General features: G+C 43.4%; 1 protein-coding gene across 3 annotated transcripts in view; it reads right to left on the bottom strand.

The window, feature by feature from the left end:
* CABCOCO1 (ciliary associated calcium binding coiled-coil 1) overlaps positions 1-26,444 on the bottom strand; it is a 186,012-nt gene that overhangs the window by 142,034 nt on the left and 17,534 nt on the right. For 2 of the 3 annotated variants that reach the window (XM_039911543.1, XM_007660634.4), the window contains exons 2-3: positions 9,774-9,874; positions 4,350-4,519 (exon numbers count right to left, since the gene is read on the bottom strand). In XM_039911543.1, the coding sequence (XP_039767477.1) occupies positions 4,350-4,519; positions 9,774-9,874 (271 nt within the window). The remainder of the gene's footprint in view (positions 1-4,349; positions 4,520-9,773; positions 9,875-26,444) is intronic. The other variant, XM_039911544.1, reaches the window with a different exon arrangement.

Raw genomic sequence — 26,444 nt, 5'->3', positions numbered from 1 at the left:
AGTGCAGAATAATGACGACAGTTTTATTGTCATCTCATTATAAGCTTTCAAAGAAGATTCATAATGACGTAGGTAATATTTCTTGTTCTGTTACTCTTATATGTTCAATTTTTAATTGATATTTCATGGCCTCTTTGATGCTAAGTTTTGCAATCTTCACCGCTTCTTAATTGTTTCTTATTAATGAATGAATTCAGTATTCCAGCCACATAGACCATTAATTTGAAGGCTTCCCTTTTTCACTGAGCATGTCAGTTTCCTATCCAGCATTCTCTTTTGCCCCTAATTAAAAATGCTTTCCCTCTTTTTAATCCAATTTCCTGTATCATTTGCAGTATTCCCACTCCACTGCCCCACCCTACATAATAATAATAACGTTGGTATTTGTTAAGCGCTTACTATGTGCCGAGCACTGTTCTAAGCGCTGGGGTAGATACAGGGTAATGAGGTTGTCCCATGTGAGGCTCACGGTTAATCCCCATTTTACAGATGAGGTCACTGAGGCACAGAGAAGTTAAGTGACTTGCCCACAGTCACACAGCTGACAAGTGACAGCCATCTACATGCCATCTCTCCCAAATTACCCATAGAGAAGCAGTGTGGCTCAGTGGAAAGAGCCCGGGCTTGGGAGTCAGAGGTCATGGGTTCAAATCCTGGCTCTGACACTTGGCAGCTGTGTGACCTTGGGCAAGTCACATAACTTCTCTGTGCCTCAGTTCCCTCATCTGTAAAATGGGGATTAACTGTGAGCCTCATATGGGACAACCTGATTCCCCTGTGTCTACCCCAGCGCTTAGAACAGTGCTCTGCACATAGTAAGCGCTTAACAAATATCAACATTATTATTATTATTATTAAAATCGATTTATCTGCCTCTTTTAGATGCTAAGTTTGAACAATAGTAGTAATAGCATCCATTAAACACTTTCTGTGTGCAGAGCACGGTAGTAAGCACTAGGAAAGAGATACACAGGTTGAAACCGGACACGGGTCCCATCCTTGTGGAGCTCTACACCATTAAAACAAGTACAGAGAAATCTATAAAAAGAACATATTTCATATAACACATATATAGAAATTCATAATATAAGCCTATTTAGTAGAGAAAGGATGAGGTTGTGATTATCAAAACTTTCTTCTTTCTAAAATTTAACTGTCTTATTTTCTCATATGATAATATAATAATATTTCTGGCAGTTGTGAAGCTCTTATTTATGTGCCAAACACTATACTAAGCACTGGGGTGAATACAAGCTAATCGGGTTGGACACATTCCCGGCCCTCCTGGAGCTCACAATCTAATTTAGAGGGAGCAGGATTTAATCCCTGTTTTAAAGATTTGGACATTGGAGCACAGAGAAGTTAAGTGACTTGCCCAAGGTCACATAGCAGACAAGTGGCAGAGATGGGATTAATAATAATAAGAAGAAGAATAATGTTGGTATTTATTAAGCGCTTACTATGTGCCGAGCACTGTTCTAAGCACTGGAGGAGATACAGGGGAATCAGGTTGTCTCACATGGGGCTCCCAGTCTTCATCCCCATTTTACAGATGAGGTAACTGAGGCACTGAGAAGTGAAGTGACTTGCCCAAAGTCACACAGCTGACAAGTGACCGAGCCAGGATTCGAACCCATGATCTCTGACTCCAAAGCCCGGGCTCTTTCCATTGAGCCACGCCGCTCCTCTGATTAGAACCCTGGTTCTCTGATTCCCAGGCCCGGGCTCCTTCTAGTAGGCCACACCGCTACGCAGTGAATCTATCTCAGACTACTTCTGCATGGCGATAACTCTACCACTTGTTTCTAAGATCGCTAGATACTACGTACTGTACTATAGAAACTAAATACATGAAACCTTTTGTTCCTTCACTGCTAATTTAAAGTTCGCCTAACCAATTCCTCTGAAAATAGTTTCTTGACGGAACGATATCTAGTTCACTAAATCCCCTTTGATGACAAAGGAATTCTAAGAGCTTTGAATTTATGACTTTCACTTTTCTCCATTCCTTTTTAAAACTAACATTTTGTTCAAATATGTGCTAAAGAATGCGTGGGAACTATTTTATTAAATTTCCTGACTCGGTTATCTATTTTGTGGAAATTTTACTAATTTCAAAGATTTTTTTTTTACAAGAGCAAAAACATGAAACAACATGTCATGCTTTGTTGGAAAAAAATCTTGATTCTATGAAGTTGGAAATTTCAAGTCATAATAATCAAAGTATGTTTTTAGACAAGAGTGTCATCTTTGGCAAATAATATTCTCAGCCTATTATTTCATAAATTTTCATTTGGACTGAATTGAAAACATATTGGAAAAAGATTTTGCTCCCTATGGAATTTTGAGCATTTTCTGGCAAATCTGATCATTAAGGAATCAAAAATCTGGTTTCAAAATGAAATAATCACTTTAAAATATCACTATTTCCTTTGAATTCACAGTCCCTTCTAGACTGTGAGCCCACTGTGGGCAGGGATTGTCTCTATTTGATGCTGAATTGTACTTCCCAAGCACTTAGTACAGCGCTCCGCACACGGTAAGAGCTCAATAAATACTACTGAATGAGCAAATGAATGAATGGTGTCAGCCTAATTAGATCACCAACTTATGCACGCCCTTGAAACTGTCCGGCTTCAATACTTTTTTTGGACAACTTCCTAATATTCTTTTTACATTCACTGATGAGTGAATTTGTTCAAATGATTTAGAAAAAGCCGTATTAACTATTCAGCATATCCCTGATCGAAATCTGACCTTTCCCCTTTGAAATTTTTTAAGGTTGCTTTTGTGATCCCCAAAGATCCCCAAAACATCGATCCTTAGCAGCCCAGTATTTGGGAGAGTCCCAGAGAGGTGGGGAGAGGATTCAGCAGGTTTCCTCTTAGGTCCCGCATCCACCAGCTCTCCTCACCTTTCCCATTCCCAATATCCTCCCATTGCCACCCTGCCATCTCCCATCTTCCTTGAATGATGGATGGTTCCATCATTTTTTATTCCCTGGGCCATGGGTTGCCACGCAGCTCAGAGGAAAGAGCCCGGGCTTGGGAGTCAGAGGTCGTTGGTTCTAATCCCGGCTCTGCCGCTTATCAGCTGTATGCCTTTGGGCAACTCATCTAACTTCTCTGAGCCTCAGTTCCCTCATCTGAAAAAGTGGGGATTAAAACTGTGAGCCCCAAGTGGGACAACCTGATTCCCTTATATCTACCCAGTGCTTTGACCAGTGCTTGGCACATAGTAAGCGCTTAACAAATACCAAAATTATTATTATTATTTATATATAATGCGGCTGTAGCTCTAGGCCGTGAGCTCGTTTTTGGCAGGAATATATCTGTTGTTATATTGTACTCTCCAAAGCGCTTAGTACAGTGCTTTGCACACAGTCAGAGCTCAATAAATAGGATTGAACTAAATAGTAATGTCTGCCTCCCCCATTCTATTCTGTGAGCTCGTCGAGGGCAGGGAATATCTGTTTATTGTTGTATTATACTCTCCCAGTGCCCGGCAAGCAGTAATGAATGAATCCCTTATTTTCAGGTTCTCCGATTCTGGTTCTCTGAGATTTGGCGATATTTGCTACGAAAATGGGCAAATTACAACTGAGACTGCCTTGGCAGAAAAAGAGGCCAGATACAAGATTGGCATTTGTTTATCGTAAAATTGTTTACCCCTTTATTTTGCATTTTTGGAGGCTTTTGTTTTAAGAAATAGTACACCCACACGCCAGACTCATTTGGGGATTCTAGGTAAGGATGACAAGAGCCCATTTTCCTGGATCGAAGAAGAACTCCACACTAGGTTAGGGCCAGTACTAAGCACAGGGGCAGGTCGGGCCGTTCAGTCTTAGCCCAACCCTACAGAGGACACTCAAACACGACAGGAGAATAGGGCTCCGCAATAATAACAGAGTTCTTTGCAAAACCTAAACTGGGACGACATTTTAAAACAGCAACTCAGAAATGATGGCACTTAACCTCCTCCACTCTGACATATCCACAGATTTCTTTAAAATGAGACTGTACTGAAAACCTTTCTATCCCTGAAACACAACTTCATTTTAATAGTTGACACATGGATCCTTTTTGTACTCTGGTAAGGCTTTTTAAATGGGATTGACCTATCTCTTTGTCAAAGCCCATTAAAATGTAGTCTCGGTGAGCGCCGACATGTATTCCCAGAGATTGAAAGATGTTTACTGTAACCTGGATAGACTCGGGAACAAAAAATGGAAAGAATTTTAATGAAAAGATTTCCAATCAAATAATCTCTTTTTAAAAGTAATTATTTTTTAGAAAATAGAGGCCAATTCCAACGTCCTTTTCTTTCCGTAAAGAAAAATTTCTACTTACCGCTAAGATTCTCCAGTAACGTATAAAGCAGAGTCATAAATTTTGATAGTTGTGGAAGGGTGAAGTTAATTTCTTTAGCCCACCAGAATCCTGACACATAATAGTCTAGAAGAATGGCTTCCTTTAAAGACGTCTGAAGTTGCCTGAAATTCAAGAATTCTTCCATTTTTCTGTGGTAAAAAGGGAATTATAAGTACTTGGGAAACCAAAGTCAAGCCAAATTTATGTTCTGAGGTACTTGGTGATTGAATAGCTATCCAAGAATTTTGACTCTATAGCAAAGTTTTCATTCTATGTAACTGTTGGGGACTCAGCCCACGGTCTAGTGGAAAGAGTTACAGGCCTGGGATTCAGGGGAACTGGGTTCTGGTCCTAGGTTGTCTCATTTTTCTTTTTTTTCTAATTTTTATGTAGTATTTATTAAACACTTACAATGTGTCAAGCACTCTTCTACATGCTGGGGTAAATAGATAAAAGTTCATCAGGCCATGTCCCACAAGGGACCAAGAGTCAATAGTAGGGAGAACAGACATTGTATCCCTTTTTGGTAGTTGAGAAAACCGAGGCACTGAGACATTAAGTGACTTGCCCAAGGTCACACAGCAGGCGAGTGAAGCAGCATTGCCTAGTCTCTAGAGCATGGGACTGGGAGTCAGAAGGACCTGGGTTCTAATCCCAGCTCCGTCACTTATGTGCTGTGTGACCTTATACAAGTCACTTCTCTCCACTGTGCCTCACTTACCTGATCTGCAAAATGAGGATTAAGACGGTGAGCCCCACGTGGGACAACTTGATAACCTTACAATTACCCCAGCGCTTAGAACAGTGGGGTTCTAAGTGCATATAGTAAGCACTTAACAAATAGCAAATACCATTAGCTTGAATCTATCCCAGCGCTTAGTGTAGTGCCTGGCACATAGGAAGCGCTTCACAACATCATTAACAACAACAACGGAAAAAGTTGCAATCCCAATTAGAACTCAGGTCCTTGTAAAATAGAGACAATAATACTTCTATCTCCTTATCTCATGGGGAAATAATGAGAATAAAATAAGATAATTGGCATGTGAGAATAAAATAAGATAATTGGCATGAAAGTGATTTGAAAAACCAAAGAGATCTACAGGACAAAAGCTTATTCTCTCCCTCTTAAAATGCGAGCCTTCTATGGGGTGGTATCTGATCTGATTAATAATAATAATCATAATAATAATGATGGCATTTGTTAAGCACTTACTATGTGCACAGTGCTTGGTAGAGAGTAGCTTCTTAATAAATATCACTAGGCACAAATTCAAGGTACTGAATAGTGTAATAGAGAAAGAAGAAGTACTCTCAAGAAGAGAGAGTGCAAATAATCGCATAGACACAGGTAGAGATATTTAGGACTATCTCTACGGTATCCAAATGCCTACGCAGTCAGGTTGGGAAAAATGAAATGAATTCGTTCGATCGTATTTATTGAGTGTTTACTCTGTGCAGGGCACTGTACTAAGCACTTGGGAGAATATAATTCAACAAGAAGCAGACACGTTCCCTGCCCACAGCCAGCTTACAGTCTAGAGGATCCAGTCAGAAGGGGTATAGTGACATAGCATGGTGTAGTGGATAAAGCACGGGCCTAGGAGTCAGAAGGTCGTGGGTTCTAATCCCGGTTCTGCCACTCGTCTGCTGTGTGGCCTTAGGCAAGTCTCTTCTCTTCTCTGGGCCTCAGTTCCCTCATCTGTAAAATGGGGGTGAAGACTGTGAGCCCCTTGCGGGACAGGGAGTGTCCAGCCCGACTTGCTTGTATCCATCACAGTGCTGAGTACAGTGCCTGGCAATATGGTAAGCGCTTAACAAACACCATAATTATTATTATTTTTATAGTGGAAGGCACAGTCCTGCTGTCGGCATGGGAGGAAGACTATCCCTCTAAGAGACCTGAGTTCTGGTCCTAAATCTGCCCATCAGTGGAGAACGTTTCTGACCAAAAAACCACAACGGATCATCCGAGAGCTGGACGGACCCCATACGAATCCTAAACATCAGCCCGTCGGCATGAATGGCCAAGACTACGAGAGCTACCAAGGCACTACAGCTCGGCACTGGCACTGCACTGGGACCATTTTAGCGGTAAATAGGTCTCGCGTGTAAATCCCTTTTGTGCCTACTTTGCCGTGGACTGCACGCCCACCTGCCAACCTGCTCACCGTTCTCCGGCTCCCAGCGGAAACGCCACCGGCAGGGGCCTAAGAGTTCAAGTGGCCCTGTGCGGACCATCATCAGCCTGACTTCAATTCCTCCTCACAGGGTCTCGGTTCTCAAGTCTCGGAGCCAAACCTCATCCATCGTTCCCTACGCGAGACTCCATCGCCCGTGGGGCGGTGATGTGAGGCTTTGCTCAAACCTGAGGACTGAATTTAATGTCTAAAACTAAAGAATATACATTTTTTCCCATTTAGTGAGTGGCTTTGCAAAATCTCAAAAGAGGGATAAGATCCGCTTCCCATGCTGGGAAGCAGCATGACCTGGTGGCCAGCATGACCTAGTGGCTAGAGCCTGGGCCTGGGAGTCGGAAGGACCTGGGTTCTAATGTCGGCTCCGCCACTTGCCTGCTGTGTGACCTTGGACAAGTCACTTTGCTTCTCTGTGCCTCAGTTACCTCATCTGTAAAGTGGGGATGAAGACTGTGGGCCCTGGGCGGGACAGGGATTGTGTCCAACCCGATTTGCTTGAATCCACCCCAGAGCTTAGTTTACGGCCTGGCAAACAGTAAGTGCTGAACGAATACCGCAATCATTACTATTATTATTAAAATGTGGATTAAGATTGTGAGCCCAATGTGGGACAGGGGCTGTGCCCAACATGATTAGCTCGTATCTACCTCAGTGCTTAGAATAGCTCTTGACACGTCGTAAGCGTTTAAGAAGTACCATTATTAATATTACCTCCATTCTAAATTTTGTTTTATTTTATATGAAAGAGCTCGGGAACCACCAAACAGAGAACGTGAAAGAAAAAAAATTGTTAAAGAATTGGGATCGGGATATTTTTCAGTAACATATGTTCTATTCCATCTAATAGTCTCAGTAAGCTTCACAAAACTTTGTATCTGAGAATACTCATGTGATACGGCATGTATAAATATGCTATCTATTTTGCAAAGAGGAAAAATGAGGCTAGAAGCTTAAAATGAATGCAGAGTTATTAAAAGATAAAAAGAAATAAATCTATTTCCAGTGGTTTTCCTGGATATTTTTACTAACCTTATTAGTGAAAAGTGAACAGAACTGGAAGTCAGGATGCCTTAGTTCCAATCCCAGCTCTGTCACTTGTCAGCTGGGTGACCTAGGATAAGTCACTTAATTTATCTGTGCCTCAATCTCAAATGGTAAAATAGGGATTAAATACATATTCTCCCTTCCGTTTAGACCGTGAGCCCATTGAGGAACAGGGACTATGTCTGATCTGATCAAACTCTGTTTACCCTAGCGCATAGCACAATGCTCGGCACATACTAAACACTTGATAAATACCACGATAACTTTTATTATTCAGACCTAGCTTATCGTTTCCGTCTGTATATTAAATATAGCAAGAAAGGTAATCCACTAATGTTTTAATTTTCATATTATCACATAGGGATGTATTATTTCTCTACTTAATTATCTCTGTTTCACAGAGGACAGTCAAATAATGGCCTCTTGATGAAGGCCAAGGGGTGGCTACTCTGGTTTTGGTGTATTTTTCTAAACAATGGTCTCCTTCCTACTTAGGCTTCCTACTTCCCCATAGTTTAGTACAGATCTTAGCAGACAGTAACCACTTAACAAGTACCACTATTCTTATCATGATCGTCCACACTAGTTGTAATAATATTGATGATCAATTGGGACTGAGGGGCCAATTTCTTTTTAAGAATCTTCCCCGAAGAGTATCAGACCCATGATACTCAAATCCCCCAGGTCCACTTTGGCACTTCTGCACTAACTGTGTATTTGTGTATCCACAACCTCACATAGCACTTCTGTACAGATGGACTTTCATATGCTTATTTCCTATTGAAGCATGAACTCATAATAATAATAATAATTATGGTATTTGTTAAGCGCTAACTATGTGCCAAGCACTGTTCTAAGCACTGGGAGAGATATAAAGTGATCAGTTTGTCCCACGTGGGGCTCACAGTCCCAAGCCCCCTTTTACAGATGAGGTAACTGAGGCTCAGAGAACTTAAGTGACTTGCCCAAAGTCACACAGCTGGAATTAAAACCCATGACCTCTGAATCCCAAGCCCGGATCTTTCCACTAAGCCACACTGCTTCTCGCATTCATCTCCACTTATCCATATCCACTTCTTCCTACTATCTGTAAATTATTTCTGTCTGCTTCACCCTTTAGACTGTAATTTGTTTGAAAGCGGGGATTATGCCTCCAAACCCTGCTGTAGTCTTCGAAATGCTTTTTGAGCACAGTAGCTGCTCAATTTTCCTCATGGATCAATAAATGGTACTTACTGAAGTCAGTAGGTCCCCGATAAATACCACCTATTGATCCCTCAACCGCTCAATCATATTTCTTGAGCGCACACAGTGTGCAGAGAACTGTACTAAGCGCTTGGGAAAGTACGGTGTAACAGACTCGTTTCATACCCACAGTGAGCTTATAATAATGTTGGTATTCGTTAAGCGCTTACTATGTGCCGAGCACTGTTCTAAGCGCTGGGGTAGACACAGGGGAATCAGGATGTCCCACGTGGGGCTCGCAGTCTTGATCCCCATTTTATCTTGATCCCCATTTTACAGATGAGGTAACTGAGGCACAGAGAAGTGAAGTGACTTGCCCACAGTCACACAGCTGACAAGTGGCAGAGCCGGGCTTCGAACTCACGACTCTGACTCCAAAGCCCGGGCTCTTTCCACAGAGCCACGCTGCTTCTCTAGCTTATGGCCTAGAGGAAAATTCCTGAAAATTAACATTTGATATACAAACTGCTCCTTATAGGCAGGGAATGCATCTACCAACTCTCAAAGGCTCAGCACTTGGGAATTATTACCCCTTTCTCATTTTTCACTCGAGGCCCACAAATGCCTGCTTGAGGAAGAGAAACCCTCTCGATTCATCTTTTCCCCATTCCTTCCTTTACCTTTGCTGCCGTAGACCACATAAGCAGAAGGAGGTCTACATAGTTTGTGAAAATGAAGCTCTCCATATCCTGCCACATCTATTTGTGACCCTATGTAGGCCAGGGGAGGTGTACCTACTGTACTCTCCCAAGCACGGGAGGCTCTCAATAAATGTGCTCGAGTGATCGTCGAAGCTACCTCTCAGAGTTTACCACCCCCTAGATGATTGGGAAGGGATTCTTAGAAATTTCGTCAGATTTATAGCCATTCTGGTTTTCTGGTTAAACCTCTATATCCACAATACTAAAGTACTTACTTTTGAAGTCCATCTATATTTTCTCCTAGTAAATCACTTATCTGGGAGTCTGACAGAAAATTCCAAGATGGAGGCTCTCGTTCACGAGTTTCTGCATCTTTCTAAATTAAAACCAAAAGTTAGATTACTTCAGTATCATATTTTAAATATCTACTGTTTTGATATCAAGTATTTTGCAGACTAAAAACACAGATTTTTTTCATGCTGGTTTGTTCCTAAAAAAGAAAGAAAAGAATAAAGTAATCACCCACAGCTTCTACATCGATTTGAAAGGCAATAGGTGCAAACAATCAGTTAATTAGAATTCTTTCATATTTCATTCATCAAAAAAAATCGCGTTTTCCTCTGAAAAGCACACTTTAGAGGTTATTATGCTATCTTTTCATTAATTTAAAGTTTGCAGATATTCTTGTTTCCAAGATAGCCTTTAATTACACAGATGAAACAGTCTTCTATCTCATTCTCCATTATAGATGGTTTCAACAAGGATATAAATTCACCCCACTCATTTTAGACGAAGTAGTATTGGAGGAAAGCGGGCTGGATTGAGAATCAGAGTGCCTTGGCTTCTCTTCCTCGTCTGCCACTGTTCGGCGATATAAATTTGGGCAGAACATTTAACCTCTGCTCTCATTCATTCTACTTACAAAATGAAGATGGTGTAATACTTATTTCCTATTCCTAACTCAGGGAGATGAAGGGTGGCTTAAACATTCATACGTAACGGTGGAATATGGTAGGCACAGCAATAATATTGATAGTCTTGAAAAACATGCTTAGGTAATATTTATATAACCATGTTATTGCCAGCATAATAATGATAACTGTGGTATTTGTTAAGCGCTTACTCTGTTCCAGGGACAGGTCTAAGCACCGGAGTAGATACAAGCAAGGTAGGTTGGACCTCAGAGTCCCTGTCCCACATGGGGTTTACAGTCTTAATCCCCGTTTTACAGATGAGGCAACTAGGGCCCAGAGAGGTGAAGTAACTTGCCCCAGATCACACAGCAGGCAAGCGGCAGAGCCGGGATTAGAGCGCAGGTCCTTCTCACTCCCAAGCCCGTGTTGTATCCACTAGGCCACGTTTGCTTCTCTGGAAACCCCAAAGGCTCAGCGCTTGTTCCCTTATTTTTTCACTTGAGGCACACATAAGCCTGCTTCGAGAAGAGAAACCCTCCCCATTGAGCTTTCCCCTGTTCCTCCCATTACCACTGCTAATGCTGTAGGGCACATATGCAGACGTGGGTCAGCTTAGCTGGTGACATATCCTGCCATAACTCAATTAATTCATCAGGTGTATCTGTCAAGGATTTGCCGTGTGCAGAGCACTTACTGAGCACTTGGGAGAATTCAACGTAAGAGAGTTGGTAGACAGTTCCTTGCCCTCGACGAGCTCTCAGAGAACCTGCGCGGGGCAGGCTCTCAGCTGAAAGGAGGAGGTGGGTCTTTTGAAAGTCCTCAAACCTGCATGGCCCAGTGGAAAGAGCCCGGGCTTGGGAGTCAGAGATCATGGGTTCGAATGCCGGCTCTGCCACTTCTCAGCTGTGTGACTTCGGGCAAGTCACTTCACTTCTCTGGGCCTCAGTTCCCTCATCTGTTAAATGGGGATGAAGATTGTGAGCCCCACGTGGGACAACCTGATGACCTTGTATCTACCCCAGCGCTTAGAACGGTGCTTGGCACATAGTAAGCGCTTAACAAATACCAACATTATTATTATTATTAAAATGGGGATGAAGACTGTGAGCCTCCTGTGAGGCAAACTGATGACCCTGTATCTACCCCAGCGCTTAGAACTGTGCTCTGCACATAGTAAGCGCTTAACAAATACAAACATTATTATTATTATCAGAAACTTTACTGCTCTGTCTCTTTAGATTTACAGAAGCACTCTAGGTCAGGAAAGACTTTCCAGTTGGAGCAATCAGATCCGCGGAGATCAGCCACCCGTCTGATCCCTCCTCAGACTTGCAGGAAGAAGAAATACGTTCTTTCACATTCTCCTTCTTTTCTTCGGCAGGTTAACGAAGAAGACATTTTTGGAAATGTAAAATTACGGCAGCTAATATTTCAGTATGTCTAAAAATGAAGGTAAACGACCGTATCTTATATGCAAAATGAAAAAGTTAAATTCATGAGCAGACTGAAATATGGATAGTGATTTTATCTGTAGGGACGTGAAATGGTATCTCTGACCGAAAATGTGTAAACAAGCTATATTTAGAGAGGCGGTCTGAGCTAGTAGAAAGAGCACAGGCCTGGGAGTCAGAGGACTTGGATTCTAATCCTGACTTTGCCACGTGCCTGATGTAAGACTTGGGGCAAATCGCTTCACTTCTTCATGCCTGAGTTTCCTTAACAATATTCCTTCCTATGTGGACTGTTAGCCCCAGATGGCACCGAGACGGTGTCTGATTAGATTATCTTGCGAGTTTAGCATAATCCTTGACACGCGATAAGTGCTTAACAGAATTATTACTATTATTATCACTCTGTAACTCATCCCATTCTATCATTTGCTAAATATTAGCAAATCAAATCAAATCCAATGCCATTTACAAGACAGACTATTGTTACTTGCCCCTTTTTCTTGGCAAGAAACATAAGTGTCACCGGTAAACAATACGAATTAGTGCCCCAAATTATAAAATGACCTTTAAAGTACTGAGCTATAGATGTGATTGCTTAAAGTAGTTATGAATGATATAATGAATTTCAAAACCCCAATGAAAAGAATTAATGTGCTCTAATTATCAGTGCTATTAGTGTTATTTTTGATATGTTAATCTTCTCCGGGAAAACAGCTTTTTTAAGCCAGACTCGCTGCCTGAATTTTACCTAGATGAAATCTAATGTTGATTTTTCTTCAAAACTCTGGTAACACAAGTGAATCGATCAGTTAATCAGTCAGTGCTTTTTTCTGAGCATTCATTAGGTGCAGAGCACAGTACTAAGTACTTGGGAGAGTATATTCATTCATTCATTCAATAGTGTTTATTGAGCGCTTACTATGTGCAGAGCACTGTCCTAAGCACTTGGAACGTACAATTTGGCAACAGATAGAGACAATCCCTGCCCATTGACGGGCTTACAGTATAATACAGCAGAATTGAGAGACATGTTCCCTGCCCACAGCAACCTTACGGTCTACTTTAATTCTGCTTCGGAACACTTAATTCTGGAATGTTAATGAACATTTTTCAAAAAAATCCCAAAATAAAATGGCTCACCTTGTATTTATGGAGAAAAACTAGTACCCAAATTCAAGAGGTAGATGAACAGACACAATAATTAGTAGTCAAATGCATTTTATTTTTGAACTGAAATAATAAAATAATATTTTTAAGTTGAATCATCTTTTGGCAAGGAGAACTAAAAGGGACATTGCGATTTAATTTGCTTAAACACTTCTTTCATGCCAGGTCAGCTTCTTGAACTTAAAATGCATTTTGTTCTGAAATTAAATTTATGCTCAAAGCAGCTAAAACAATTACCGACTAACATACTCATTTAATATACTGCATTAGCATGTGAAGAAACTGCAAACAGCTAATCATTAACAATTTGTACATTTGGGATCCAAATGTTGAAATTTTTCATGTGAATAGTGATATATCAAATAGTTGGTCTCTAAGGCCAGACAGTTATGAAGAAATATTCGACTAACTCAGCCAAAAGACAAAATTATGCCTTTGGAGATTTTACAGAACACAAAATTAAACAAAACCAAAACCGGATATATTGTATGGTATTATGGATGCATATAACATACAAAGCAGACTTCAATTATCAGGAAAATAGAGTTATGTAATTTAATACAGGAAGGGGGGACTCCACAAAGTCTGTAATGAAATGAAATCATCTGAGTATAGGAAATATTATAAACTTAATATAAAATGCAAAAAGACAAACTAATTGGAGTCAAATGTTAGGAATTGAGGAGAAAACATAAAAACTCCAAATTGTGCATATGAGTACTTCCGAAAGCAAAGACGACGATGATTCTCTAGTTCATTTCTCATATGCGTATATGCTTTCCAGAGCCTGCCTCTCTCTGAATTCACATGGATTGATCTGTTCAGTTGAGAAATCCAGTAAATTCTGGTCTCCAAATCTGGCTCACGGATCACACAGAGAAAAAGGTAACCCAGAGAACACTTAACCATATATTTGTTTCATGAAAGGGATTGCTTCATGGATTCACTGCCTTCTACTCTTCCCTGACCCAACTCTCTCTTAATGAGTAGGTTCTTAAGGAGGTGGGCTGACTCTTCTAGGACATGAAAGGAACTATCTATAGCACTGCATCAAACCGTACGATACATCCACTGTCATCTAGTTCACTGAACTAGCATTTCACTAAGGGGCCCGCTAGTGACCAGAAAACACTCAATATATTTCCCTAAGCACCTAAATTAGTCACTGCCGTCTAAACACGACTTTTAGTTCGCAATAGGGAGAGAACGTGACAGAAGAAAAGAGGAATATGAGGCTATTCGATACGTCCGTAAAAATGGCTCCAACGGGATGTGACTCTGCAGAAATGTCATCAGGCAAGAGATCATGTTATGTTTCTGCCTCAGAAATCCTGTAGTTCATAGTCATTCATTCATTCATTCAATAGTATTTATTGAGCGCTTACTATGTGCAGAGCACTGTACTAAGCGCTTGGAATGAACAGGTCGGCAACAGATAGAGACAGTCCCTGCCGTCTGACGGGCTTACGGTCTAATCGGGGGAGACGGACGGACGAGAACGATGGCGATAAATAGAGTCGAGGGGAAGAACATCTCGTAAAAACAATGGCAACTAAATAGAATCGAGGCGATGTACATTTCATTAACAAAATAAATAGGGTAATGAAAATATATACAGTTCCATCTTACAGAGAACTAGATGTAAAGATTCTATGTCAGTGGGGTGGAAATCCGAAGTGATATCCGATTAAATCTCTGTTTCGGTGAATTTGCCGCGGAAGCAGCCTTGTTTCTTCCATCCTCGCCCTAGCCCTCCGGCATAGGTTTCTTGGCCACTCTTCCCGCACACTTCATTCACCCCCTGAGTGCCCAGTTCCTCCCATACTGCTTATATCCTAATCTATCTTGGTAATTTTCTTTTTCCAACAGCTCCAACACAATGGACTCTATCACCACTCCCGGCCACCGCCCCAGGCCCCACCTACTTAGACCGTGAGCCCCATGTGGGACAGGGATTGTGTCTAACCTGATGAACACGTTTCCACCCGAGGACTTGGAAAAGTGCTTGACACATAGTAAGCGCTTAACAAATACCATAAAACAAACAAACCCCATCTCCACTCTCCTCATCCCCTCTTCCTCCACACCACCCTCCTCTACTGCTCACCCCCCTTCTAACCCCAGCCTCAAAAACATATGGCCCTGAAAGGTGGGGGACCACTGGCCATGGAAGTAATGGCAGTGAAATCTGCAACAGCTGTGGGGCCTGTCCGATCGGAGCTGGAGAGGGGATAGTCGGTCAGTCATTCGTACTTATTGAGTGCTTCCTGTGTGAAGAGAGTAATAATAATAATAATGATGGTATTTCTTAAGCGCTTACTATGTGCCAAGCGTTGTTCTAAGTGCTGGGAGGGGATACAAGGTGATCAGGTTGTCCCACGTGGGGCTCACAGTCTTAATCCCCATTTTACAGATGAGGGAACTGAGGCACAGAGAAGTTAAGTGACTTGCCCAAAGTCAAACGGCTGACAAGTGTTGGAGCCGGGATCAGAGCTCGTGACCTCTGACTTCCAAACCCTTGCTCTTTCCACTGAGTCATGATGCTTCAGCACTTGGGAGAGTCCGATATAGCAATATGACACATTCCCTGTCCACAACAAGGTGGGGAGACAGACATTAATATCAATGAATGACAGATATGGACTTAAGTGCTGTGGGGCTGGGAGGGGGGATGAATAAAGGAGCAAGTCAGGATGATTCAGGAAGGAGTGGGAGAAGAGGAAAGGAGGACTTAGTCAGGGAAGGCTTCTTGGAGGAGATGGGCCTTCAATAACGCTTTGAAGGTGAGGAGAGTAACTGTGAGATCTAGAGAGAGGGCATTCTAGACCAGAGGCGGGGATGAGAAGCAGCGTGGCTTAGTGGAAAGAGCACGGGCTTTGGAGTCAGAGGTCGTGGGCAGTCAGAGGTCGTGGGCTCTAATCCCAGCTCCGCCACTTGTCTGCTGTGTGACCTAGGGCACGTCATTTCACTTCTCTGTGCCTCAGTTATCTCATCTGTAAAAATGGGGATTAAAAAAATGTGACCCCCACGTGGAACGATCTGATTACCCTGTATCTTAGACCTGTATCTAAGCTTAGAACTGTGCGCAGCACATCGGAGAAGCAGCGTGGCTCAGTGGAAAGAGCACGGGCTTTGGAGTCAGGGCTCATGAGTTCGAATCCCAGCTCTGCCACTTGTCAGCTGTGTGACTGTGGGCAAGTCACTTCACTTCTCTGGGCCTCAGTTCCCTCATCTGTAAAATGGGGATGAAGACTGTGAGCCCCACGTGGGACATCCTGATTCCCCTGTGTCTACCCCAGCGCTTAGAACAGTGCTCGGCACATAGTAAGCGCTTAACAAATACCAACATTATTATTATTAAGTGCTTAACAAATACCATTCTCCCTCGATTAGACTGTGAGCCCGTCATGGGGCAGGGATTGTCTCTATCTGTTGCCGAATTGTCCATTCCAAGAGCTTAGTACAGTGCTCAATAAATACTATTGAATGAATGAATGAATGAATGAATGAATGAATAGGTGAATATGTGGTATGGGGAGAGGGGCCAAAAAACAGCAACAGTTGTGGAATACCAGCTAGTGATGGGTTTAGGACCAAAATAACTTTAAACATCTCAAAAGGGAAAGAGATCAAGACCGTTAACTCCCGAGTAACCAGAGGAAGAGAATATTCTCTTCCAACCGCTATTTTAAGCATCAACAATTTATCCTTACCTTATGGTTACTAGAAAGAGAAAGAACATATTAGTGACCTATACACTGATAGTGAATTGACAGTGTTTCCGTAATAGAAACACAATGTGGACTGCTTAAATAAGCTCTAAATTCAATCAATCCGTTGTGTTTATTGAGCACTTACTGTGTGCGGAGCACTGAACTGAGCACACGGGAGAACATCATAACAGAGTTGGTAGACATGTTCCCTGCCCCCAAGGAGTTTGACCCCCGCCGCTACACTTCTGTGAACGATTTCCATTGTTTTCACACCCATCCCGTTGTTTATCACTGATTTATTCTGTTCATGCAGGGATCAGTTTACAGTACACTTGGAGCACCTAATCTATGCTCTTACTGAGCTCTTGGAAGGGAATACAGCAGAATCAGTAGATAGAATCCCTGCCCTCAAAGAACTCATAATTCAGTGGGTTTTCAAGAACAATGTGTCATAGCACCAGTGACTAACTACCAGGGAGCAACTTCAGTGTAAAGGAGAGAAGAGCTCGACGATTCTGTGCTCCCTTTTTGAAAAAGAACTGGAAGAGTGTATTAAAGCTAAAAGGGATTACTATATCCTACGGTGGCTACAACTCAACCGGAAGCTAGCATTTAATGAACCAGCTCTTTTCTATCCTGCCAATACGACTCATCAACCATTAATCGGGGTGTTTTTTAAATGCTTACTACGCGCCAAGCACCGTACCAAGCCCTGGGATAGACACAATACACGCAATCCCTGATTCCTCCTGGGGCTCAACAGTCTAGTGGTGAGGGCGAACAGGTGTTGAATCCCCATTTGTAGAGGAGGAAACCGAGGTGCGGAGAAGGTGCGACTTGCCCAAGGGCCCACAGCGGCCAGGCGGTGGAACTTGTATCCACTCCGGATTTTAGAAGAGTTTTCGGCAGATGGTAAGCACTTAACAAGCACTATTATCGTGATTATCATTATTGTTGTCACTTTGGGAGGCGGGAATGCAACACCAATGAAAAGGGCTCAAAATGAAGGTTCTTTTCCTCCCGGCCTGTTAAAGTTCATTTTGAGTCAGGCCTGGGCTTGGGTGGAATTTATCAAAGGACTTGGTAAATGGATCCTCCTTTTAATGAACTTCTCATCTTGGATCACAGACGTCTACTAAATGATCACTCGCTCTAAACCTCCATTTGTAAGGAGTCCAGTATTTGTCCGGATCATTTAATGGACCTGAACCAGAGGCTATATCTCTATAAATTCTTCCGGGCTGCTCATAATGAGAATGTTCGCTTCTTCCCCACGGGTCCGTGGCTGCCTGTGCAGTCGTCTTGGCTTCTGAAGTGCACGGCATTGCTGCATTGTACTTTCCAAGCGCTTAGTACAGTGCTCTGCCCACAGTAAGTGCTCGATAAATATGATTGAATGAATGAATGAATGAATGACGATTAGAACCCAGCTTTTCTGACTCCCAGGCGCACGATCCTTCCACCTAACCATGCAATTAATGCTATTTACTGAGTACCTAGAGTGTACAGAGCACTGTGTTAAGCACTTTGGAGAGAAGATAAGAAAGAAAAGAACCCAGTTCCAGCCTTCAGGGATCCTTCTGTTTAATGGAGGAGGCAGGTAGACGTGAATGATTTATATGTAGTGGAATTAGGAGGGGGAACAAGGAGATAACAGGTAATCAATCAGTCATACTTACTGAGCGCTTACCATTCATAATAATAATGATGATAATGTTGGTATTTAAGTGCTTACTATGTGCAGAGCACGGTTCTAAGTGCTGGGGTAGATACAGGGTAATCAGGTTGCCCCTCATGAGGCTCACAGTCTTCATCCCCATTTTACAGATGAGGTAACTGAGGCACAGAGAAGTTAAGTGACTTGCCCACAGTCACCCACCTGACAAGTAGCAGAGTCGGGATTTGAACCCATGACCGCTGAATCCCAATCCTCGCATTTAAGCGGAGCTGAGTGTACACACACAAAAGCTTTGAGAATGGAGAGGACCGATTTTATGTAATCACTGAATCTGTTGATAGAATCTTTGCAGTTAAATATTTTCCTACCCATTGCTTGAAAGATCTTCTGGAAACCTGGTGTTCACTGTCAAACATTAGACACTGACGTTTACGTTCTTTATTAGTCACCATTTATTTCCTTTTCTTATAAACCTGCTTCCAAGCCATCCTCATCGAAGTGTATTCATTAAGGGACTTATTTGGCTTCCTATGAATTAGCAGGTCTATTAAATCAAAAATCCATTGGGACCACTAAGTAGAATTATGTGGATTTTTTAAATTCTCAGATGAATGCGGGTCCATGAATCTGTTGACAATGAAACACATTTTCTGTGACAATATAGTCTCATTTTTGTACTGCTCTTTGGAAGAAAATTCTACCTTCTGGAAAAAAAACAACAACCCAGCTGACAGGACTAAATATAAATTGTACCACTCAGCATGAAAACCTTGCCTGCTTTCAAGCTTGTTTTCATAAGTATTCGTGCGTCCCTTTGGTAAAAGGTAGGCAGTTTTTGACGTCTGAAAATCCATGCGACAAAATTCTAACATCACTGACAAAAATCAAGTCACCAAATACTATCCCTAGCATCACGTATTTGAAATTGCTAGAGTCCAAGGAATTTTTTCCCTTCTTTGGATCAGATCTGGGGTTCCTTTTTACTGGACACCATCCAGCTAGAGCTAAAATTCCTGGCCACCCAAAATTCCTCATCGCCAAAGGCAAACGTGGGATTACGAACTCCCACCAGGACCCAGCGGAGAGTGCTACGTAGGCCCTAGAGGCCATAACTGAACCAAATGCCCAAATTAGGTAAGATCGAAATGGGGTTTTAACTAACAATACAGACGGAAAGCTCACGACGGAGAATTCTAGAGGAGAGAGTCGCAATATGATATTTACAGCTCCTGAAGGTTTAAGACTGTCAGTCAAACTAGAGTTGGATTACCAAGATATGGGCTACGCCAGCGCCCACCGGCAACAGCACAGCATATGCCAGCACAGATCTCAGCTTGGGGAAAACTACGAAATCAGGTTTTTACTAAAATCACCCACAAATTATGGTCACTGACAGAATTAACACCCGCTAAACTTCCTTTAGGGCTCAGATACAGATTGGATAAAGAGATGACAGAGCCTCGTTGAAGGCACTGCTCCTCCAAGAGGCCTTCCCAGACAAAGCCCTCCTTTTCTCTTCGCACACTCCCTTCTGCATCACCCTGACTTTCTCCGTTTCTTCATCCCCCTCCCAGCCCTACAGCACTTATTTACATATCTGTCATTTATTTCCTTACTCTGCAATTTATATTAATGCCAGTCTTCCCCTCTAGATTGTAAGCTTGTTGTGGGAAGTGAATATGTCCGTTTACGGTTCTACTGTACTCTCCCAAGCGCTTAGAGCAGTGCTCTGCATACAGTAAACGCCCAATAAATATCACTGAATGAATGAACGAATATACACTCCTACGTGTCGGTGATTAGGGCTGGATCTCTGGGACAGGAAACGGGCTTGCCACACAGCTCCCAGACAATAGAAAAGAAGCAGTGTGGCCTAGTGGAGAGTTCACACGCCTAGGAGCCAGAAGACCTGGGTTCCAATCCTGCCTCTGCCACTTGCCTCAAGTGTGAGAGTGGGCAAGTCACGTACCTTCTCTGAGGCCCAGTTTCCTCATCTATTAAATGGGGTTCTATTCTATTCTCCCACCCCCTTAGACAGTGAGTCCCAAGCACGACTGAGACTGTGTCCAGTCTGATTATCTTGCATCTTCCCTAACACTTAGTACGGTGATTGGCTTAAGAAATGCCACAGTAATTCTTATGACACTATTTCCCTACTTCCCCACCCCTGGGAAGAGGAGGAGCTCTTCACCCTCCTGGGCAAAAGCCAGTTCCCTTCCAGGATATTCCAAATCACTCTTAGAAGAGAGTCTGGCTCCAGTCAGCCTGTGACCTTGCTAACAGTAATACGGTAATAGTGAAAAATCAGTTGGCCGGGAAGCACACCGATTTTACACATCGACGTTCAGAATTACAGTAACCTAAGATTCGGGTGCTGTCATTCGTTAAAACAGATCGAGTTTGTATTGGCCTCCTGCAGGTCTAGTTGGAGCAGAAGTGTGTTGCTTCTAAAGTTAAACATTTAATTATGAACTCCTTGTAAACTTTCCATAACATAGCATACATATGTGATGACATGATAAGTAAACATCATCCAGAAAAAGCCACTGGGATTCCATTTCCTAATTAGCCCCTGATAATTCTGTACAAATATGTTCCTTTAAGTACATTTTAAAATGGCTGTAAATCCCATCTGGCGATTTTGATGCCATTAAGAAATAAAGGTTGAAAAAGGCTAAAATCAGTCTTAAAACCAGCTTTTGGTTAAAGATTGACTAGAGAATTTTAAATATGTACTTGTATTTCCTTCCACAAGCAGGCTACGAGTATCAAAGCATTACGTGTAATTCGATTCATATTCCTCCCTCCTCGTAACTTTATGCGGATAGGCCAAAAGCTTCGCCTTAAACTTATTCTTTTCTCTTTAAGGCATGGCATCTGCCTACAGATTACTAAGGAATTGAAAGGAAGTTGAGTTCACAAAGTTGGCAAGGTATAGTCACTGTCACAGAAAAGAAATGTCTTTGCAACTGGACCTCATCTCGCGACCCAAAATAGCTGCGGCCAAGCAGGGCAAAAATCAGTGTCATATGGAGGGAGAAAGTTCTCTTAACCCACTTATTTCATAATGACAAAAGGGAAAGCAGCTTCAGTACAATCAAAGAAACTTTTTGCTATAGTTTTTAATCAGCTGCTGAAAGAGCACATCCTGGGGCTGTTTCCTCAGGCCACGACCCTTACTGGCCCAAGAGTTTGTTCATTCTTCATTCATTCTATTCAATTGTATTTATTAAGCGCTTACTGTGTGCAGAGCACTGTACTATGCGCTTGGGAAAGTAGATTGCCACAAGAAACAGCGACAGTCCCTGCCCGCGACGACCTCACATTCTAGATTTTGATTGTCAGAGTTTGTCCGATTGATAGTTCACGCTTGCTTTGTGCAGTTCCAGATTATAAAACTTAAAACATATCTTCTTTGTTCTTCCTTCTATATTCAGAATAAAACTATAGATTAACCTCATTAAATGAATCAGCGCAATTTATCGAGCACTCACCGGATGCAGAGTACTGTACTGAGCATTTGGAGAGCACAGTATCACAGAGTTCATAGGCATGTCCCCTGTTTGTGAAGAAGACCTCACTACGTCCCCTACCTGGAATTAATTTTAATGCCTGTCCCCTTCTCTTGACTGAAAGCTCTTTGCGAGCCTCTCTGCCAACTCTATGGCACTGAACTTTCCCAAGTGCTTAGTATAGTATTCTGCATACAGTGAGCACTCAATACATACCATCTTCACTGGTAATTAGGAATCTGTGAATCTGTAGCTTTTCTACACAATAGGATTATTTAATACTTATATAATGAAGCCAGACTAAATGGTATCTTTGGTTGGGGAAGAGGCAGAGAAAAGAGAGAAGCAGCTGCCAGGAAAAATCAGTCATCCTGGAAAAAGAGAAAGAAGAGAGGAAAGGTGGGGTGTCAAATTAGAGGTCAGATTACAAGAGAAGAAATGAGTACAGCAGAAGGCGGAATGGGAAGAAAGTTTGAGTAAAACTGGAATGTTCAAACATCGATCAGGTCTGAACAATCTTTGCGGAGAGAGGAGCAGTAGTAGAAAATGGAAACGATCAGGCGTGCTCTCACTAAAATCTCCCCTGCTCCTTTCCAGTCCCTCCCTTCTTCTGCCCCTTCTTCGAATATCTCATCTTTCCCAGCAACATCTCAAGAGATCTCCTGCCTCCTCTCCAAATCCACCCCCCCCGCCATCACAAAACTCCTGCCCCGTCTCTTCCTCGCTCCCCGAACGTCACCTTTGACCCTCCAACGGCTTATCCCCCGGTGCTTTCAAATATGTTCATGTATCCCCTTGTCCTATGCTGTCGAGTCGTCTCCGACCCATAGCGACACCACGGACACATCTCTCTCAGAACGCCCCACCTCCATCTGCAATCGTTCCGGTAGTGACTCCCTACTGTTTTCTCGGTAAAAATACGGAAGCGGTTTACCACCACCCCTTTCCGCACAGCCAACTCGATTCTCCACCCTCGACTCTCTCCCACGCCGCTGCTGCCCAGCACGGGTGATTTGACTTGTAGTGGATTGTCTTCCCCTCGCTAGTCACCGCCCAAGCTGGGTAATGGAATGGATATGCCTCCCCTTGACTCCCCCTCCCTTAGTGGAGACTGGTAGAGTACTGGAGACTCTCCAGGTGCAACCCCGAGAGAACCATGCATCCCCCGGCCTAACAAAACCCTCCCATTACCCTACAGCTCCTTTTTTGGCCCACCTCCCTACCATTCTAATCCAAACCCCTCGAGTGAGTGGTCTACCCCTCCTTCCTCCACTTCCTCTCCTACAGTTCTCTCCCTAACTGCTTCCACTCTGGCCTCCGTCCCCTCCGCTCTACCAGAATTACCCTCTCGGAGGTCACCGATGATCTCCTTCTTGCCCGACCCAATGGCGTCTACTCCATCCTACTCCTCCTCGACCTCTCAGCCGGCTTCAACACCGTGGACCGTCCCCTTCGGGAGAAATGATCTTGCCTTGGTTCCCCAGACCCTGCCTTCTCCTCTCCTCCTACCTTGCTAGCCCCTTTTACTCCATCTCATTTGTAGGCTCCTTCTCTGCCTCCCACCCCTTAACTGCACGATTCCCTCAAGGCTCAGTTTTAGGTCCTCTTCTATTCTCCATCTACACACACTCCTTTAGACGACTCCTTTGCTCCCATGGGTTCGACCACTAGCTCTATGCTGATGATTCCCAAATCTACAGCTCCAGTGCTGATCTCTCACTTTCTCTTTCTGCTTCTCTGCAGCCTCAATTTCCTCTACCCGGAGATCCCAACAGCACCTCAAACTTAAGATGTCTTCAACGCAGATCATCATCTTCCCACCCAAACCCTTTCCTCTCCCCGACTTTCCAAACCCCGTGGACCGAAATACCCACGGAAAGAGCTTGGGCTTGGGAGTCAGAGGTCGCGGGTTCGAATCCCGGCTCTGCCACGCGTCAGCTGTGTGACTGTGGGCGTGTCACTTAACTTCTCTGGGCCTCAGTGACCTCATCTGTAAAATGGGGATTAACTGTGAGCCTCACGTGGGACAGTCCGATGACCCTGTATCTACCCCATCGCTTAGAACAGTGCTCTGCACGTAGTGAGCGCTTAACAAATACCAACATTATTATTATTATGTCCTTGGCGTTATCCTCGCCGCGTGGCTCAGTGGAAGGAGCCTGGGCTTCCGAGTCAGAGGTCATGGGTTCGACTCCCGGCTCTGCCACTTGTCAGCTGTGTGACTGTGGGCAAGTCACTTCACTTCTCTGGGCCTCGGTGACCTCATCTGTAAAATGGGGATTAACTGTGAGCCTCACGTGGGACAACCCGATTACCCTGTATCTACCCCAGCGCTTAGAACGGTGCTCTGAACATAGCAAGCGCTTAACAAATACCAACATCATCATTATTATTACTATCTCTCTCATTCATCCGACATAAGCGATCTTTCACCATATCCTGCTGGTTCTACCTTCACAACACGGCTACAATCCACCCATTCCTCTCCATCCAAACTACTAGGCTCGCTGATCCAATCACTCATGTTACCCCGCCTTGATTTCTATATCAGCCTTCTCGCTGACCTCCCTGCCTCCTGTCTCTCCAGTCCCTACTTCACTCTGCCGCCCGGATCACTGTTCCACAAAAACGTTCAGGCCGCGTTTCCCCACTCTTCGAGAAACTCCAGTGGTTCCCCACCTACTTCCGCATCAAACAGAAACTCTTCACCATCAGCTTTAAAGCACTCGATCACCTCGCCCCCTCTTACCTCACCTCGTTACTCTCCTACGACCCAACGCTCACACTTTGCTCCTCTAATGCTAACCTTCTCGGTGTACCCCGGTCTCGTCTATCCCACCGCCGACCTCTGGCCCACATCCTGCCTCTGGTCTGGAATGCTCTCCCCCCTCGGGCAATTATTCTCCCCCTCCTTCGAAGCCTTATTGAAGGCACAGCTCCTCCAAGAGGGCGTCCCAGACTAAGCCCTTCTTTCCTCTTTTCTGTGTCGCCCTGACTTCTTCCCTTTACTCATTCCCCCGTCCCAGCTCTGTTACACTTATGTACATATCTGCAATTTACTTATTTTAATGTCTGTCTCCCCATCTGAGTTGTTAGTTCATGGTGCACAGGGTATGTGTCTGTTTATTGTCGTGTTAAGCTCTCCCAAGCGCTTAGTACAGTGCTCCATAAATACGACTGACTACCACTGGGCTCCACCTCCAGACCCTGTTGCCTTTTCCTGTCTGTCGCCTCTTCCTGTCTGCTGCCAACATTCACACCAGCCTCTCCCATTTAGCTCCCATTTAGCATGGAAAGTCGCATGACCGAGTGGATAGAGCACAGGCCTCGGAATCAGAAGGGCCTGGGTTCGAATCCCGGCTCTGCCGCTTGTCTGCTGTGCAACCTTGGGCATATCGCTTAACTTCTCTGTTTCAGTCACCTCATCCGTAAAGTGGGAATTAAGGCTAGAGCTCTATGTGGGATAGGGGAAGCGGCATGGCTCAGTGGAAAGAGGCTGGGCTTCGGAGTCAGAGGTCATGGGTTCGACTCCCGGCTCTGCCACTTGTCAGCTGTGTGACTGTGGGCAAGTCACTTCACTTCTCTGTGCCTCGGTGACCTCATCTGTAAAATGGGGATTAACTGTGAACCTCACGTGGGACGACCTGATTACCCTGGATCTACCCCAGCGCTTAGAACAGTGCTCTGCACGTAGTAAGTGCTTAACAAATACCAACATTATTATTAGTATTAGGGATGTGTCAAGCGGATTAACCAGTATCTACCCCAGTACAGTGTCTGGCACGTAGTAAATGTTTAACAAAGTCCATTATTATTGTTGGTTATTATTATTATTATTCTTTATACTCATATGCAGCACATTATATATGTATAATTAATTTTACATTCAATTTTTTATTCGGACTACTCTATCTGTACATATTTTTCAGGCACTCATCTCTTTCAGAACGTAAACTCCTTGTGGACAGAGAGTACATCTTGTGCTTCTGTCTTATTTTCCCAAGCACCTAGAAGTTTTAGTGACGATAGCATGTTTTGAATGCCCAGTCGGTGCAATACGCTACTGAATTCGTGGGGGGTACCAAACCATAGAAGCGACATGTTTCCTGCCCACGAGGAGCTTATATTCGACGAGAGAGATGTAAAACTATTTAAAATAGGGTAATCGTGATAAACGATTGAGTGTAGAACTGAATAAATGTATATGACAAGTGGTGAGGATTGGTATAAATTGGCTCATCACCGCTCTGTCCAATGCACAGCATCCTGTGGACGTGCAGCAAATAAACGCTATTAATCAATCGACCGTATTTCTCGAGTACTTACTGTGTGCACAGTACTATTCCTCTAAATTTACACTTGCTCCATTCACACTACATCAACGTACGGTGGATCGGGAGAGTAGTTTTATTCTGTTATCATTTTTAATAATTGTGAGACACACCCAGATTTTCAAGGTGATGGCTGGTTGCACTCATTAAGCAGAGAAGCAGTGTGGCCTAGTGGGCAGA

The sequence above is a fragment of the Ornithorhynchus anatinus genome, chromosome 3 (assembly GCF_004115215.2).
Source record: "Ornithorhynchus anatinus isolate Pmale09 chromosome 3, mOrnAna1.pri.v4, whole genome shotgun sequence".
NCBI lineage: Eukaryota > Metazoa > Chordata > Mammalia > Monotremata > Ornithorhynchidae > Ornithorhynchus > Ornithorhynchus anatinus.
The sequence above is the reverse complement of the archived record's forward strand: the minus strand, read 5'-3'. Positions and strand labels throughout refer to the sequence as shown.